Source organism: Lemur catta, chromosome 1 (assembly GCF_020740605.2).
Source record: "Lemur catta isolate mLemCat1 chromosome 1, mLemCat1.pri, whole genome shotgun sequence".
NCBI classification, from domain to species: domain Eukaryota; kingdom Metazoa; phylum Chordata; class Mammalia; order Primates; family Lemuridae; genus Lemur; species Lemur catta.
The window spans coordinates 185,848,583-185,866,423 of record NC_059128.1 but is presented as its reverse complement, the minus strand read 5'-3'; the positions used below and the strand labels follow the sequence as shown (position 1 = coordinate 185,866,423).

Below are 17,841 nucleotides of genomic sequence, written 5' to 3'. Positions count from 1 at the left end.
TCATTTGTATCACCAGTGACTCCAGCCTTCAACTCCTTTCTCCAAGCCAATAGGTTTTGGCAGCTGGCTGACTCCTGACCTGAAAGCTTGTGACTTTTCCCCCTGAGGCTTAGACAGAGAGCTGTGACTGTTGTAAAACTCCTGACACCCACAGTTCAGCAAAATCCCATCACAGAGTGACCACTGAGCCAACACCAAGGAGGGGGTGAGCGCCCTGACCCACCAGGACCTGCTCCTTACAGTTCAGCTTGAACACAGCTCTCAGGGATCCTCGTTCCTAGCTTTGCGCTGCTGAACACAGTGTCACGTGTGACAGAAGAGTGGAGGATAGCTATGCACAACAGCTCAAGGGGTGGCCGTAGAGGGACAGTGACAAACCACAGTGGAGAGGGCCCATTCTTTCAATTTGCTGATGGACTTATTAGCCGTGTGAAAAATTACACACCTCATCAATAATTACAATTGCTTTTCCATTACGTTTTTGATGGTAGGCCATCCAAATGCTTCAGCAGCATTTCCAAGATAAACTGTTTTTCTGTTGCTTTGAAAATTGGCCTACCAAGAAAATTATTATTTTGTTTATTATTTTTTTTTATTTCAGCTCATCATGGGGGTACAAAAGCTCAGGTTATATACATTGCCCAAGTCCCGCCCATCCCCCTGAGTCAGAGCCTCAAGCGTGTCCATTCTCCAGACAGTGCGCCTGGCACTCACCATGTAGTCATACCTTCATCCCCTCCCCCCCCACCTCCCCGAGTCAGCACCTTCAAGCATGACCATTCCCCAGACGGTGCGCCTGGCACTCACCATGTAGTATTAAGCTCGCAAAATGGAGTCTATGTCTATCCTTTAGCATAACAGAAGCACAAATGCTATCACTGCTTTTAATTTGCTACCATTATAGCATGGATCCTAACTATAGATCAAAAGTTAAGACAGGTATAGTTTTCCCTGTTATGTTATGTTAGAAATTATTGTGCTTGTGTTGTATATTAGCCTTGTGTCATGTCACGTGACATACTGGTACATTGATATTGGGAAATCCCCACTATTAAATCTTATCTGGAGAAAAAGTCTAAGATAAGATGAAGAATTCTGGATGGAGATCTGAGCAAAATGATGTTTCCCAGCTACAGGATTTGAAGACCTGAATGTGAAATAATGGGGAAAAAAAATCACCAACTAAGTCTGAAGACAGCTTTCTGGTCTTGAGTGTCCCACTTACTAGATAAATAAATGTAAGCAAATCATTTGACCTCTCCACATTTCAGTTTCCTCATCAGCAAAATGGGGATGATTTTGTTTGGGGATCTCCTCCTCCCCCGAAGCCACGAGGCCTCCGGAGGCTGATCTCCCCTCCCTCAACGGCCCTGCGGGTCCAGGGGGAAGGGGCTCAGGAACAGTCGTGTGACATATTCAGGCCAGTGAGATGCCAGAAGAGATTTGCTGAGGACCCCCCAGAACATTTTTCCTTGTTTTTCTTCCCGAGTTTCTAGAAGCAACATTCTTTCCCTGGAGTTACTGTTCTGACTGAGGCCTAGAATTCCTGTAGCTGTGTTACCACCTGCAGGAGAAGTGGACACACAAAGGGACATGGGGCCGGGAGACTCTGGGAAGCAGAGGTGACATCACTGACTGGGTTTGCTGAAGCGTGCTCTACTTCTAAATTAGTTTAAAAGCCAAAATAATTTTTCTCTTATTGGTTAAGCTGATTGGAGTTGGATTTATTATTACCTGCAATTAAAGGCACCCTAACTACCTTACAGATCAGAAAATGTAAATAACACTCTGAAAATTAAGTGTTATAAGATGGTAATATACTCATCATTATTTTTAAAAATTAATATTCATGAGTTACATCTATCTTGGTGTTATGATGAAGCCAAATCATCTTTGAGAGGCACCTCACAAAGTTATTTAGTTTGGTGTTTGAATCCTTTTGATAATGTCCCTGCCAAGCAGTAATTCAATATACAGTTGAGCTCTCCCAGCAATGGGGACATCCCCACCTCCCGAGGCAGCTTGATAATTACGTCACTCAACACACTGTGTGTGGCAGTCCCTGGTATTCCATATTTGCACCTGCTTTGTGTTGAGATCATCTGAAGCCAGAGAGAAAGAAAGAATATCTGGGGAGGTGAACTCGTTGCTCTTGGCCCACATTTTTGCCACGTGGAAATAGCTGAGCTCCAGCCATTGAAGCATGGGTGTGGCTGGGTCTGGCTGTGCATCCCTTCCTGGGGACGGGACCTCCCTGGGACCTGGGGAAGCCACAGCTGCTCTCTGGAGGTACAATAGCTGTTCGTCTGGTCTGCATCTGAGGTGAGTGCCTCTGCAGCCATTCATGAAAGCTTCACGGCACAGTTTTTAGTATTGGAATTTTGAAATGATTCATCTCAGAAGTCAGCCCTGCATACTCTGACCTGGGCGAGCTGGGCTGATTATAGGAGACAGCATGCACTGCGAAGGGGAGAGCAAAAACTAGGGGAAATGATGCACATACCCTTGGCCCCTCTGCTTGGAAAGGGAAGATATTTTTGTCCCTTCCCCCACCCAGCACCATCCCAGGCAGTGGTGGGTTACACGTGTACTAGATATGGTAGATTATTAATTGTAGTCCTTTCTCCCTACTTGCTACCTATTTTGTGTTGGCTTATAGTCTGTGGCCTTTGCTCTACTATCTGTTGCTTTGCCTCTGTGTCTGCTCCAAAACCCTTACCTGACGCCAATCAGAGAGCCCCACGCTAGACTCTGTGATGTGCCACCCAGGTCCTCCCTCAGAACCGAAGAACTTATTCCTCGAGCTGTTGGGAATGCTGCCATCAAATGGCCTTCAGCTGTTAGCTCTTTCTGGAAATTGCACTTGGCTAGAGTCACTAAGCCCAAGGTCAGACCTGCTTCCCAGTCAGGCTCTATCCAATGACTGGTCAATACAAGGGATCTAAAGGCCTCTTGTCCCAACATGGGACAACTCTGCAGGGCCTTCTCAGGTTCAGAGCTCCTCAGAGGCCGTTCAGATCATTGCTGAGGCTGCTGCATGAGCCGAGGTCTCTGCCTGCTCAGTGCTGCTTCCTTCCCCACCCTGTGCTGACCCCGAGGGCACTTCCTGATAACGTCCTGCATGCCACTCTCCATCTCAGGGTGCACTTCCCAGGGAACCCCCATGAGACAAGCCCTCTAAGGGGACCTGTGCCCAACACTGGGAACAGGCCTTTAGATTGACAAGGATACACAGTTAAGACCCCCTCCCCAGACCTGCTAAGTAACACTGGTGACTTTGGCAGCAGTGGGGAACAGCCTCTGTTCCTCCAAGTGTCTCCTTAGGAATGAAGCTAAGAAGCACCTTTGTAAAGGGCTTGTTCTGGGCCTGGCACCTGGCTAAGCACTTTACAGGGATCGTCTCACTAATCTTAACCACAGTCATGCTGGGTAGAGGGTATTTGCATTTTACTGGTCTGGCAACTGTTAGTAAATGTGTTATAAATGTTAGTAAATCAGGTTCGTTAGTGGCAGAGTGGGACTGGATCCACTCACATCCACTCTCCTTGACTCCTCAGTGGCCTTGCGGGTGGGAAAGGAAGGACCAGAGGGACTCAGGGCATTGCCCACAGGGGGGTTCTTGGCACTCAATGCTTTCAGATCTCACTTATGCCGTGAAGGTGTTCCTTAAAGGCAATGGTAAAAATAAATATCACTTTGGTAAGCATTGTGTTGAATGTGTAAATGATGATCTAAGGGAATTTTATGGTAAACATAACTACTACAGCTGCCGTTTATGGAGTGTCTGCTACCTACCAATCAGAGGGCAACATAAATGTTTGCATGCATGACGTGTTAATCCTTTCAGCAAATCTTCAAGGTCAGCATTATCTTTTTTTTTTTCTTTTTTAGTTTCTTTTTCTTTAGGCCCAGTGCAGTGTGAAGGGTCAGTACTATCATCCCATTTTTACATAGGAGCAACTGAGGCTGAGAGAGCTTGATTTAATTTGCCCAAGCCAGGGTGACCAACTGCCCAGTTTGCCTAGGACTGAGAGAATTTCTGTGATGTGGGCTGTCAGTGCTAAAACTGAGAAGGTCCTATGCAAAGTAGAACCAGTTGGTTATCCTAATTAGAGCTAAAAATAAATACATACATACATAAAACAAAACCATGCAATAACAGCAATAAAATCTCTTCGTGAAATAACTAATATTAATTCCAAACAATTCATTCTCTAACTGTTCAACCTGCACACATAATAGATTGACAGCCTCAAGGGCTATTAATAGTCTAAATGTGAAAACTACAAGAGGCAAGATAAAATCGACACTAATCTTTGAGTCAATCTTAACCATTTCCTGTGATTTAAACATCCCTGTAAAATGCCAGGGTCCCAGGAAGAGTACTCCTTACTGTATAGCTCTCTCTGCATTTTCTTTCATCAGCATAACAGAGGCCAATAGTAACTTACCTCATCTGAAATTTGACCTCCAAATGTCACCCATGTTCCTAGAAAAGAATAAATATTTGTACATTATTCATAATCATTTTCCTAATATTATGCATAATAAGAAGAAACCCTTTCTTACCTCAGGGATACCTTAATAGATTGCACAGGTAGTTTACAAAGGTGCCTGGATGAGGCCACATGCTGGGCTGCTGTCCAGCCTGTGCTCCTTCACTAAGGATTCCAGAAGGGGTCTGTGTTCCTCTGGAGGAAGGGGTGCCTTTTCTTCACTCAAAGCCACCATATATTCTAATGGCACCACCGTCCTAAAAGATGCTTCTTCTGCTATGGGAACATGAGTGCCAGTGGCCAAGGAGGTGGTGTTATCAAGCCTGCTTTGCTGCACACCCATTCTTGCTCTCACTTAGCTAAGAAGCCACTTGTTCTGAAAGTGAAGGTAAGACCTTGGGTTTTGGTTCTTCTTGTCTTTGCTCCCAAAATGGGGCTGTATTTTGTATTTCTTATTAATGTTTCAAAAGGAATCTTCTCAGATGTCCTTCCAGTGCCCACTTACAAGACCTCAGAGGTGACACATACTTTCTCTGTTATGACCTGGTACTCCAAAACGGAAATCTCCATTGTTTTGGGGTTTGGGAAGACAAAGGAAGAGAGGAATAGCCAGCAGCCAAAAACTTGCATTTGTAAAGCAAGAGGAATGCAGACATGGAGTGGACACTTGCCATGCCAGTCTCCAATCACCTCATTCATCCATTCCCTCTTTTATCCATTTTTTGAGCCCTAATTACATGCCAGCCAAAGGCATTGTACCCATGTGCAGGCGACAATGAGGTGATTGACCCAGTTCCTGTCTCCCAGGAGCTCACGGTTTACAATACTACTTGATAAATGCTACAACTGAGGCAAATACCTGGCAGTAAAGGAGGGAGTGCTCTACTTAGACTGGAGGGAGTGGCACTCAAGAAAGAAGGCAACACCTTGGTCGAGTCTCACAGGAGCTAACTGCATGAAGAAGGAAGGGACAGGCATTCTGGGTAGCGGCAAGGAGGTAGGAGACTTCGGAATGTGCTGACCAAGAGCCTGGGCCCTAGGCCACATGGTGAAACACGGGAGCAGAGAGGGAGCGGTGGCAGGAATGGTGTTTGTGGGGGCATAAAAAGAAACTCTGCTGGAAGCATATTTCTCATGTTATAATAAGAGTTATAGCTACCATTTATGGAACACCTTCCAAATGCCAGACAGTGCTTTAAGAATGTTTTATATTTTTTATCACCAATCATTTTGACAAACTTACAAGGCCATTTTATCATCCTTATTTCCAGATGAGGAAGCAACGATTAACCAGTCTAATAGGTGAAATACCCAGGATTCCCCAAACATGACTGGCTTCACGAAGGGTATCCTTTTTTCCACACCATACTGCCTCATTAGAATATTTCCAAATTAACTATGGCACTTGGATTTCATACTCTGTAGAAGTATGTTGGTGTAATTGTACCTTTTCTCTTAGTTCTCAGGGACTAAAACAAAAGTAGAGTACAAATTATTTTACTGGTGCACTCTACCCCAGAGGTTGCAGACTGGCAGCCCACAGGCTGCACCCAGCTTGTGGACTTGTTTTGCTTGACTAGAATGGTGCTGACGCATTTCGTATTTTAATAAATTTTGGATAAGTTACCAACATTTAAACAATTAGGAGATTTTTCTTAATGTGTTTTGATTTCCAGCTTCTCTTCACAATGAAGGGCTTGTGTCCCCACAAGGTAGACGTCCCCTACCTCTGAGAAGCAGACCTTTTATGGAAGGACTGTGCCCTCCCCAGTGAGTTAAAACCCCCACATCTTCCTGTTGTGGGGGCACTGAAACCAAACAGCAGTTGTTATTTACGACCACACGTTTACTGCTGTTGTTCTAACTGTGAAATGAATAGGAAAATGAACTTGTGCATCTCCTAAAAAAGAGAATTAAGTACTGCAAGAAAAACATAGGAGTGTACCTTTTTTTTTCAGTGGTTGAAAAGAATACCCAAACAAAGAATGTTTGCACAGAAAAATTACATATTAAGGCACCATAATAAAACTAGCCATGACTGGTATACAGAAAAGATGGATGTTGGAAAACTTAATGAACTGAAAAAAATGGCAGCATTTGTTTTTGAATGAGAATAAAATAAGGGAGCTGACATAAAATACAGTTCTCTATTAAGTCAAAAAATGGCCTGGGCGTCAAAACCTTTTTACAAACAACACATTTATAAAAGAGTCTCTTTTGAATGTGCAGAAATTATGTGTCCAGAGCATCAACAAGCATTTGGCAAATGTTAGTCTAACCAGCAACTTTGTAGCTCAGCGTTTTAAAAATACGATTGAGAACTTTCAGGACAAGTTAAATTATGGGTGGCATTTTCTCTTGCAGCAAATGAGAACACAGATATAAAGAATAGTACACTGTTAACTATATTTATTTTTGGTGCAGTGAGAATTTTGAAGAGGTCAAACATCTTTTGGACAAGGAGCCCATGAAAGGCAAAACATCAGGAAATGGCTTACTTTGTGTGATGAAAAGGTCTCAGACCACTGAATGTAGAATGCATTGGTCAAAGTCACTTTGTGTTACTGCAGATGGAGCTCTCAGGATGGGTGGGATTGATGCAACAGACCAGAGGTGGCGCTATTTTGTAGGGACACTATCCCTAAGTCCATTAATTTCCTCATTCATCAAGAATTGCTTTGGGCAAAAAGCTAAAATGGGACAAGCCATGGATTCAGTAATTAATACCACAAATTGGCTATTCTTCTGTGTCTTCCAGCAAAATTAGGTCAGTGTTTGCTTAATGAATTTGCTGGCTTACTTGTGCTATGGTGCAGAAGAGAAATTTTTTTAACCATTTATGTCATCAAAGGTAATAGTCCTTTTTCCACTCAGCAGTAAAGATTGGCCCAAAGTCCCGAGCTTCTTGCTTATACTACAACTCATCTACACCTTTGGAATATTTTTCTACAGAGACCTTCACAAGTGTTTGCACAAATGTCTCATTTGCTTCTCTCAGACCTGACAAAATTGAGTCTTTGGGAAATTAATTTGCTGAGGACTAATTTGGTCTACTTTCCTACATTGCAATCAGTTTCCAGAAATGAAAATGATAGCCTAAAATGCATTCTTCAGTACTGTGCTGTTGAAACCCAGATTCTAAAAAAGTCCTCTGACTTTAAACTTTATGAAAAGAAACTAGCATTACTTTGCTTACCTTTCTTAATTAATTTTTGATAGTACAAATGAAGAGTTATGATTTGAAGTTATCAAACTGTAGTACAAAATGGTACTGAAGACTAAATAGAACAATGTTGAAAGACAGGATTGTGCACACATCTTGGAGCGGGTTGTTCTGCAAACAAGAACCATTTACAATGGTTCCACCTATGTTGGAAGAGCCTATGTTTAGGAGCAGCTCTATTTCAAAATTAATCTGACAAAACTGCCTACCACTGCTGGCTTAAGTATTTCAAGCTGTATTCTGTACATCGTAGTGAAAAAATACAGGGCCTGAAAGATGTTTAGGTACAAAAGAAAAGATGTCATGTTTCTGATTCCAAGTCAAAGCAGTAATGAATTTTGAAAGCAAAATACAGTAATAATTAAATGTTCTTCTTTTTCAATTAGTTTAAAAATGTTTAAATGAAATAGTATATGAATATCATATATATTTACGTAACATTACCTATGTACATCATAACTTAATAAAAATAAAATGTTCACCTCCATTTCTATAAGTTTGCTGTTCTTACAATCAGCTTACTTCGCTCAGATATACCAAACTCCCTGGCCCTTTCAACACGTGCTACTCATTTGTTTTCTATCTATTTGCTTACAGAGTTTACATCTTTTACTAGAGAGTAAGCTGAGGGCCAGGATTTTATTTTGTCCATTGTTCTTATCTCCGTGGCTCTAGATAGAGGTGGATCCTTAGTAGATGGTTGGTAAGTGTTGGTTAAATTGAATTAAGTTGCCCTTTTGACTGTTATCAACCTTTAAAATATTGGGATAATTTCCTACCAAACATGTTTATTTCTATTTGTAGAAAAATGAATAATGCTCATCAATATTCTTCAGTTCTAGCCTCCAGATGATCGAAATGTTTCTCTCCATCCCTGGGTACCCACCCAGTCATGCCCGCTCCTGTAGGGGGTCCGGGGAAGGGCCTCTTGCCTGGCTGCAAGGCCTCCATCGAGGACAGGGTGTTGCCCAGAGTCCTGAGGGGCTGCTGACCACCCTCGAGGAAGAGTTGCCACTTACAAACAGGACACATTCCCCCCTGCTGGACAGAGACACACAGCAGCCTTCCGGGTGGGGGAACTCTGTTTCTTTGATTTTATTCTCTACTGTGCCCTACTGCAGAAGAGCTAAGGTGGTTTATTTGTAAAATATGATTCTCAAAAACCCTCTGTGACAAGTTTCTTAACCATTTTTCTGCCTCTAATGAGATCATGCCTTCCTGAGACTTAGGATGTCATATGATTATTTCACCGTGGAATCTCAAATTAGTGGAATGTTACTTATAAGATAATTTTATTAAACTGACACTTGTTATTTCTAACCTTTTAAATCAGTGGGAATATAAAGAGAACTGTTGAACTGTTATTGTATCTTCTGATGAAACTCCTTCAGGCACTACGGAATACATGCTTTGAAAACCTGTGTTAGGCCCCTTGGAGTACACCTACTATGGCATGGAAACATGACTGATGAAATGTAAAAAGAAGAAAACTGCCTACACATGCACGTGCACACACACACACGCACACACAGCTATCTTGGTTACATAGATATCTTTTGGTGACTAGCAGGGTAATTGCTTTTTGCTTATTCATTCTAGAAACATGCTTGTCATTTATACGAGCTCCTTGCTTTGAGTATGAAGAGATATTTAGATGTAATAATGTTAACATCTTACATCACCGTAGTGCAATTATTAAAACCAGGACATTAACATTGGTACAGTTCTAGTGCCACAGGCCTTTTCTGAATTTCATTATCCTTCTTTCTCTTCCAGGATCTTATGCAGAATCTAACATTGCATTTAGTTTTATCTCTTCTTAATCTTTTCCCATCTGTGACAGTTCCTCAGTCTTTTCTTGTCTTTCATGATCTTGACACTTTTAAGAGTACTGATCAAGTACTTCATAGAATGTCCCAGTTTGGATTTGATCATTTTAAGGTTATAGATTTGGTGATTTTCTGTTCTATGTTGCAGTTGGCTTGAATATATATTTATAGCTATTAAAAGGAAAGGGAATATATAAAATACAATTGCAATGTTTATTATGCCACAGTTAATATTTCTTCACTCTTTTATTCAACAAGTATTTGAGTCCACCATGTGTCAGGTATTGTGCTTAAATTATCAGGATACAACCGTGAGCAAAACTGGTAATTATTTCTCCCTCATGGAGCACATGTATGAGGAAAAACAAAATAATGAGAAAAACAAGTTAAACATATGGTGTTTATTCATAAATGTTAATTTTATAAATAAATAAACTATAAAATACATAGTGCTGCAATCAGTGCTGCTCTCACGTGTTAAAGAGAGTCAATTCTATAAAGCACGGATAGAGTATATGAAATATCCGGGGGTAGGTGTTAGAATTTCAGGTAGGTGGCCAGATAAGGGTCACTAAGAAAGCAGCTTTTGAGAAAAGACCTAAAGAACGTGAAAGAGCTCACCATGCAGCTCTCTAGGGAGAGTGTTCCAGTTGGGGGGAGCAGTGAGGCGGGGGCCTGCTTGGTGTGTGCAAGGACAATGAGGGAGCCAGTGTGGCCAGAGGAGAGAAGGTGAGGCCCAGGGGTCACAGGGGCCAGATCACGTGGGGTCATATCAGTCACAAGATGGGCCTTGGAGAGGCCAATGAAGAGTTTTGAGTAAAGAAGTGATGCAATCTGAGCTTCTTCTAAAAGGAACACCCTGCTGTGGTGCTAAGGATGGACCGCAGAGGCTGAGGCTGACAGAGGGCACCAATCAGGGGGCCACTGTGACCATCCAGGTGCGACAGGACAGTGGTTTGGTCCAAGGTGGTGCTAGTGAGGATGGTAAAGCGTGGTTGAATTTCGGATAGATTTTAAAGGACAGGCAATAGGATTTGCTGATTAAAAGTATATAGGGCATAAAAGAAGGTGAAACTTCAAGGAAAACACCAAGGTGGTCAGAGCATGGAAAGGATATGAAGCCAATTCAATGCATTTCAATACAAATTGAACAATTTTAAGTTTTGTAAACAGAGCACGTGTTGAATGCAGGTTAATAGAGTCAAGGTTAGCCAAATGTAGTCATGACTGAGAGGTATTTAATCTAGAGGATATTAATTTAGAGGTACTAATCTATATCACTGAATAATTTAAGATTCAAGCCCCAGGTATCATTGAAATTGGACAACATACTGGGCAAAATTAACATATTCAATGTATTATTTGATAGTTACCCTAGAGGGAGTGGAACTGGAGGTGGGAGCATCCCCCTAAATTGCATATCCAGCAAGAAACAGAGTGTAAGCCCAGAGCCAGAGCTGATGAGGAAGAGGCAGCTCTGAGCGGTTGGTCACCCCCTGAGCCCCTGAGCACCAGGGCGGTAGCCTGGTGAGCACTTTCTCCTCCCAGCTGTGTGCTGAGACTTCCACTGAGAATGTAACCCTGTCCCACACCCTTATGTCCAAACCCTACTTATGCTGCAGACCCAGAACTTCAGCTTCCAAGGCTAATGTTGCTAAATGATAGCTCCTTAGCGCTTCCTCTGGTGAGTCAAAGTATGTCTTACTACATCATTAGAGTATTTTAGGTCTCTTTTCCATTAACTCTGTAATCCTGAGAAACTTCCAACCTCTTGATTTCTTGTTTCCTTAAACACACAATTAGGAAACCTAAGCTTTCTTCCTCTCTATAATTTCATGACGTTGTTGTTGAACTTTGAAGGGAAAGGAAGTTATTCTATGCACTCTTCTCCTACCGCTTTGAACTAACTGCTGATACCATACTGGCCACTTTGTATTATGACTACGTAGTTTATTTTTGCCTATGATATCCACATCAGACTGCAACAGTCCTGAGGGCAGGGATCAAATTTAATTTAAATTCTAAATTTTAGCCATTGAAGCGGAGCCTGGTACATGGTAGGTGCTTAATACGTGTTCAATCAGTAAATAAACACTTTAAAAACACAGGCATTCCTGCCCTTCATAAGAAAGCGTCTCTAAGCCAAGAGCATTTGCAGAGTGTTGGTTGTTTCCTGCACTATTTTGAACAAGAAATTTTTAATGTAGGCTGCACATTTGCGTATCCTGGAGAGATTTAAATAGTACTGCTGACTCGGTCCCTCACCAGACCAATGAAATCAGAATCTCTGGGCACCGAACCTTGGCATCAGTATTTTTAAAAGATCCTCGGATAATTCTAATGGCAGCCCGGGTTGAGAACCACAGATCTAGACTCTTGTCTTGCTGATAGTATCTCATCCCTTTCTTTACACCCTGACTCGCCTTTCTTACCCTTTTACTCAAGTGCTGCTGTCCCCATTTTCCAGAGGTCAAGTGACTCGCCCAAAGTTCAAATAACTCGTAAGTGGCACGGTTGAGGCTGGGATTGAAATCCAGCAGACATGCTCTCCGCCACCCACCTCTGCCCCCTCAGCCACGGGACAGTGTGGAGCGAGCACTGTTCTTTCAGTAACAGAGGTAAGTTGCAAAGTTACCTCAAACTTCTTCACATCGATGCAGAATCAAATCAAAACAAACAAAAAACAAATTCCTAGAAATCTGGCCCCAGGGGGAAGTGTCTGAAGATGGGACTGAGATGTACGGACAGGTGACAGAGATGAGGAATTGGCTTCTTGCCCTTGGCACTTGCTACTAGTGGAAGGGCACAGGATGGAGACACCCTCCCGCTGGGGAGGCCTCTGGTGAGGGGCTGAGCAGACAGGGGGGTGTCAGGCAGGCCCCGGCTGGAGTTCTGATTCCACCTCTCACTGGCAGGGTGGGGCGGAGTGGTAATAATGATAACTAGTTCACAGGATTTTGAGGAGGATTCTGTAAAATTTGGCTAGTGCTTAATAGCCTCTATCCTAGCACAAGCATTAATTCCCAATCTTAGATCAATGGGTCTTACTTTTCAGGCTGCATTAGAATCCCCGAGGAGGCCCACGCTGAGATTCCGATTCTGCAGGTCTGAGCTGCCCCTGGGGCCTCTGTATGTTTAACAAGCATCCCAGGTGATTTGGAAGCAAAACAATACTGAGAAACCCTTCTGTGGCCGCTATAGATAAGCTGCATGCAGATCTGTGTCTGGGCGCCTGGACACGTTCTCTTTAGAATGACGCAGACAAAGCGTTCCTCCTGGTTCTGGCTTGCATCTGTCAGTGTTTTCCACAGAGCTTGGCCCTTATTTTTGGATCCAAGCTGCAGCCTGGTCTTTCATTTTTGGCTTCTAGTGTGTTGCTAATGAGCATCTGGCCAGAGTTAGCAAATGTGATAACAACTTAGCCTTTGCTTTTTACTTTCATTACCTTTTTCTGCAAGAACCAATAATACCACCCTGGCTCTCAGGGGTGGGGTGCTCTCACACCTGCACTTTACAAAAGAGCTTGAAACAGCAATGAAACAAGGCAGGAAGTGGTGAGGGCCATGTGGAATGAAAGTAGGCCTCTCAGGCAGGTGAGGTACAAGTACTATTCCCACTTACAGTGAAGAATAATACGCATGCACACGTACATATACAAGTATTTTTTTTCTTTTTGAGGACTAAATATTATTTAGAACCCTTTCTACTACTTAAAGTTTCTGTATAGGTACTTAATAAAATAAGAAACAAATGAGAAAGACATTCTCAGCTTCCACCATATGGACCCATTGTGCTTTTCTAGATCCTTCTGTGCCAGGTGCTTTACATACATCAGCTCCAATCCTTATGGCAACTCTGTAGGGTCTGAATAATTCTACCTACTTTACAGACGGGGAAGTGATAAGGTAGAGACAGTGAGTGGTAGAGCAGTGACTTGCCACAGCTGTTCAGTGGTGAGTTCTCCAAAGCCACAGTCTCCCCACAGTGCCTCGCTCATTCCTGGTGCCGACGCTTCCTCGCCTCCCCCAGTACCCCCCCTCCCCCCGGCTCTGCTCCAGCCAAATGGTAAGGCCGGGCCTTTGCTGTAGATGCTTGCAACAACATCCTGCTTTATGGATCTGCCCATGTTCTTTTCACTGCCAAATGCCTCTCGCACTAACCTTCCTTCCTTATGATAAGCTTTGCACCTATGTCTGCCCCCCAACTGCCTATCTGGATGGATGACGAACGCTCTACACTTGCCCCACTCCTCTGGGCCACCTCAACTCCTCCTGCCATCAGGATGTAGCTCAGGATTTTGTTGTCTCACGAGCACAGAGCCGTTTTCAAATCCTTAGGAGCTCTGCAGTCAGGGCAGAGAGCTGGGCCACAGTGACATGTGCCCATCATTGGTGGGCCCCTGGGGCAGGCTGTCCCCAGCGGGGAGGGCAGCGGCAGAGGGGAGTTCAGTCACCCACTAGGAAAGGCTGGCGGGGCCTCCCAGGAGCCTCCCCTTCTTCTAATGCCTGTGTGTAGACTTGAGGTTTTGGGGGGTAAAGGGCTGGGATTAACTAAGGTTCTTCATGATCCTTACAGAGAATGTACAAATATTTGATATTTTCCTTCTTTCTTAAATTTAAAGATTTATGTATTTAAGTGCCAGGGGATACCGCAAGTTCCGTTTTAAGATTTGTTTCAGGGCAAATCTGCTTGGAACCATTTTGTTCTGTGTCTCCATTAGTTTGACCAGTGCAGTTTGAAGACAAGGGGATAGTGCTGGAAATAAGATGAATGATGGGGACATGAAGTTTAGCAGAGCCAGTTTTCTGTGATGAAGCAGATTGCAAGGGCTGACATTCCTCTCCAGAGACCGTGTGAGCAAAACATAGAAATAAAATTTCAGTACATTAAATCTTTTCCCAGAAACAATGACCCACTCTCTATACTTGGATGTTAGAATTAGTGATACATAGTAATTTAAATCCATGGCTTAATCTCCTCAGATTTGCTTATTTTGGTATGACTCCTGAATTGATTGATTTTGTACCTGTTAGGAAAATTTAGAATAAAATAAAACTAAAAATGCCTTAGACAAATTTTTTCTTCTCTGTGTGTTTTAGTTTTTTCACACATATTTTTGAAATAAATATTACTTTTATAATCAGAAGCAAAAGTTTTTTTTTTTTTTTAAATCCTCATTACTGGGAAATCCATTCATAAGCCACAAATCACAGCTCTTCCTACTTCCTGAACATGAAAAAGAGGCAGTGTTTATATTTTCTTCTTCTTCACCTTTTTTTTTTTTTTTTTTTAAGAGATAGGGTCTTGCTCTGTCACCCAGGCTGAAGGGCAATGGTGTGATCATAGCTCACTGTAGCCTCAAATACTGGGGTTCATATGATCCTCCTGCCTCAGCCTGCCGGGTACCTGGGACTACAGGTGTGCCACCACACTTGGCTAATTGTTTTAGAAAAAATTTTTTTAAGATGGGATCTTGCTAGATTGTCCTGGCTGGTCTCAAACTCCTTGCCTCAAGCAATCCTCTTGCCTCAGCTTCTCAAAGTGCTGGGATTATAGGCATGAGACACAATGCTCAGCCTATATTTTCTTAATATTTTGCCTGAAGTCTTTTTGTCAAAATTCTTCACATTTCCTTATACTAACATTTACCTACTGAAAATTATTTCTTACAGGAAAGTTTTTAGGGCCTTTAAAACCAGCATGCATCATTAAGGAGCCTTACTTATTTTGTTCTTTGAAGAACTCCTGTAATAAATGTATAGGACAATTAATATAGGTAAAATAACACTGCGTTAGAATAAAATTAGATACTATGGGACACAAAGACTAAATGGCAATTTCTGAGTTTTAAAACAAATTCAAATATTTTCAACATCATCTTCTTCTGAAATGGTATCTATTATTAAGGTTGAAAATCCCTTTTTTTCCCTGTTAACTTTTAGCACAGTGTCTAGAATACAGTGTGTGTTCAAATACATATTTTTAATTTTTTTTTGATTTATCTTTTGCTTTTCCACAGTAAGTTACTATGAATAAGAATGCTCTGGACAAACACTGTCAAGAAGCTTGAAAGTCAATGTGACCTCCTTTATACATTCTTTTATCTATGAAAAATTGATGTCAAATCTTTATCTTTGTGTAGGGATGTAATTTTTTGATGGTTCAGTGAGTTGTTCTGCCCCAAACAGTAATAATTTTGGATAGCTCTGATGTATCTGTACAGTGTATGCTCACAGGGCTGTCTGGATCTGCTAGGAGATAAATTTTAATTCCATGGCAAGGAAAAGAAACTTTCTTAGTGAAAACAACATAAGGATAATACATTGTAAAAAAGAATAAAAAATAGCTTGCAACAGTCCTTTCAAATTCTCCCTATTGGGTTATGAACTTCATGATGTTTAGAGTATTAAAAATCATTAATAAAAACTCAAAGTAGTAATACAAAATGATTCGTGCACTTTTTGACTAAGAAGTTTTTGAAATATAGAAAAATTAAAACTGAGGGACTAGGCTGGGTATAGTGGCTCATGCCCGCAATCCTAGCACTCTGGGAGGCCGAAGAAGAAGGATTGCTTGAGCTCAGGAGTTCAAGACCAGCCTGAGCAACAGTGAGACCCTGTCTCTACTAAAAATAGAAAAAATTAGCCAGGTGTGGTGGCATGGGCCTGTAGGCCCAGCTACGCAGGAGGCTGAGGTAGGAGGATTGATTGAGCCCAGGAGTTTGAGGTTGCAGTGAGCTATGATGACACCACTGCACTCTAGCCTGGGTGAAAGAGTGGAAAAAAAAATTAAGGGAGAATATAAGGGATAATTTAGTAAAAACCTGGTAATTAGAAAATGTTCCCAACCATATTACACTCAAATTAACCCAGATCCCATATTTTCTTGTAGATTTATGAATTTACATATAAGGATTACTTTATTTCATCTGTGCCTGATGGATACCAACTGTTAAAATTTCAGCTTTAAAAAAATGAATAATGTCCTTTTCCTAACAGAAAATTCATAGCCATATCAAGTGGATGGGGTACTTTTTCATCACCCACAGAACTATGCATAGACTTTCTTTTTATGCACTGACACTTTGTCTATTTCTAACTAAGGGACAGAGACCTTCCCCTTTCAGTAATTATATGCAGAAATTTAACATGTCAAAGGAGAAAATAGAGCAATCCTAAATCATAAAACCATGCTGGTAAATCTTTAATCTTAGGAGATTCCATTTAATGCAAACTCTAGATAGAGTCATTCTCCTTTGAAATGATATACTATGCTAAAAAATTAATTATGGTAAAGGAGAAGCACAGCACAGCTCCTGGCAGCCTGGGCTGGACACAAGCTTTCATTGTCCGAATGCTGATGCTTCCAGACAGGCTTTGGTATAGAGGTGACGGCATTGTAATCATATAGTCCCGATTGCACAGGATGGAGCGACAATTCCTAACAAACTGTATGAAAGGTTACCTGAGATTTAGGCAACCAGAAACATCAAAAATTACAAATGTTATATTTTTATCTCAACAGTATTTTGGATTGTTCTCCAACACGGAAGTCAGGCCTTCTTGAGACATTTTCAAACCTACTAACATCTCAGGATGAACTCTGTTTCCCCAGAGACTGTATAAAACCTGGCATATAGGAGGTGCTTATGAAGTGTTTTATGAATGATAGAATTCAAGAACAGCACAGAAGAAATGACCAGCAGAGATGTAATGTACAATAAATTTGTTGATTGCCTGCTGATTTTTTTAAAAAAATAATCCCTTGCTTGGAAATGAGTTAATCTGAATGAGTCCATCCGTGCTCTTTAAATGAGTTAGTGATCTGGGTACTCACCAGCCACCACACCCGAATACACAACGGAAGAACATTTCAGAGGGTGGCTGGGAGCCTGGCATGGATCCAGGGAGTCATCCTCGTAGAATAATGCTTGCATTTGCCATCTTAAAGCAGTGATGGCATCATTTTCTGTTCCTGCCGGCACTGGGGGCCCTGGCTGTGGGAAACAAGGGAGATGTTCCCAGAGGGAACTCCTGGGGACCCAAGTTATCTGTCTGGTGACACTCCATCTTTGACCGTTTTGCAACTGGTCAAGAACCCTAGAACTACTCACTATGAGAAGGTAGAACTTTCTGCTAACTAGGAAAGAGTATACAACTGTGGTGAAGAAGGTGCCCTCGAAGCTCTGGTGTGCACACTGCACGATAGCTCCTGAAGGCCAAGTGGAGGTCTCAGGGCTCCCTCCGCAAGGACACAAGGACAGGAGTTTTGTCTGCCTTGTTCACCACTGCCT

The 17,841-nt window shown here is 42.1% G+C and overlaps 1 protein-coding gene across 3 annotated transcripts in view; it reads right to left on the bottom strand.

Annotated features, from left to right (window-relative positions):
* KCNAB1 (potassium voltage-gated channel subfamily A regulatory beta subunit 1) overlaps window positions 1-17,841 on the bottom strand; it is a 351,971-nt gene that overhangs the window by 72,418 nt on the left and 261,712 nt on the right. For 2 of the 3 annotated variants that reach the window (XM_045539527.1, XM_045539524.1), the window contains exon 3: window positions 4,452-4,489. The exons of the other annotated variant lie outside the window; for it this stretch is intronic. Coding sequence is in view for 1 of the 2 variants with exons in the window: in XM_045539524.1 (XP_045395480.1) it covers window positions 4,452-4,489 (38 nt within the window). In the remaining variant the exon portion in view is untranslated. The remainder of the gene's footprint in view (window positions 1-4,451; window positions 4,490-17,841) is intronic. 3 annotated transcript variants of the gene reach the window in all.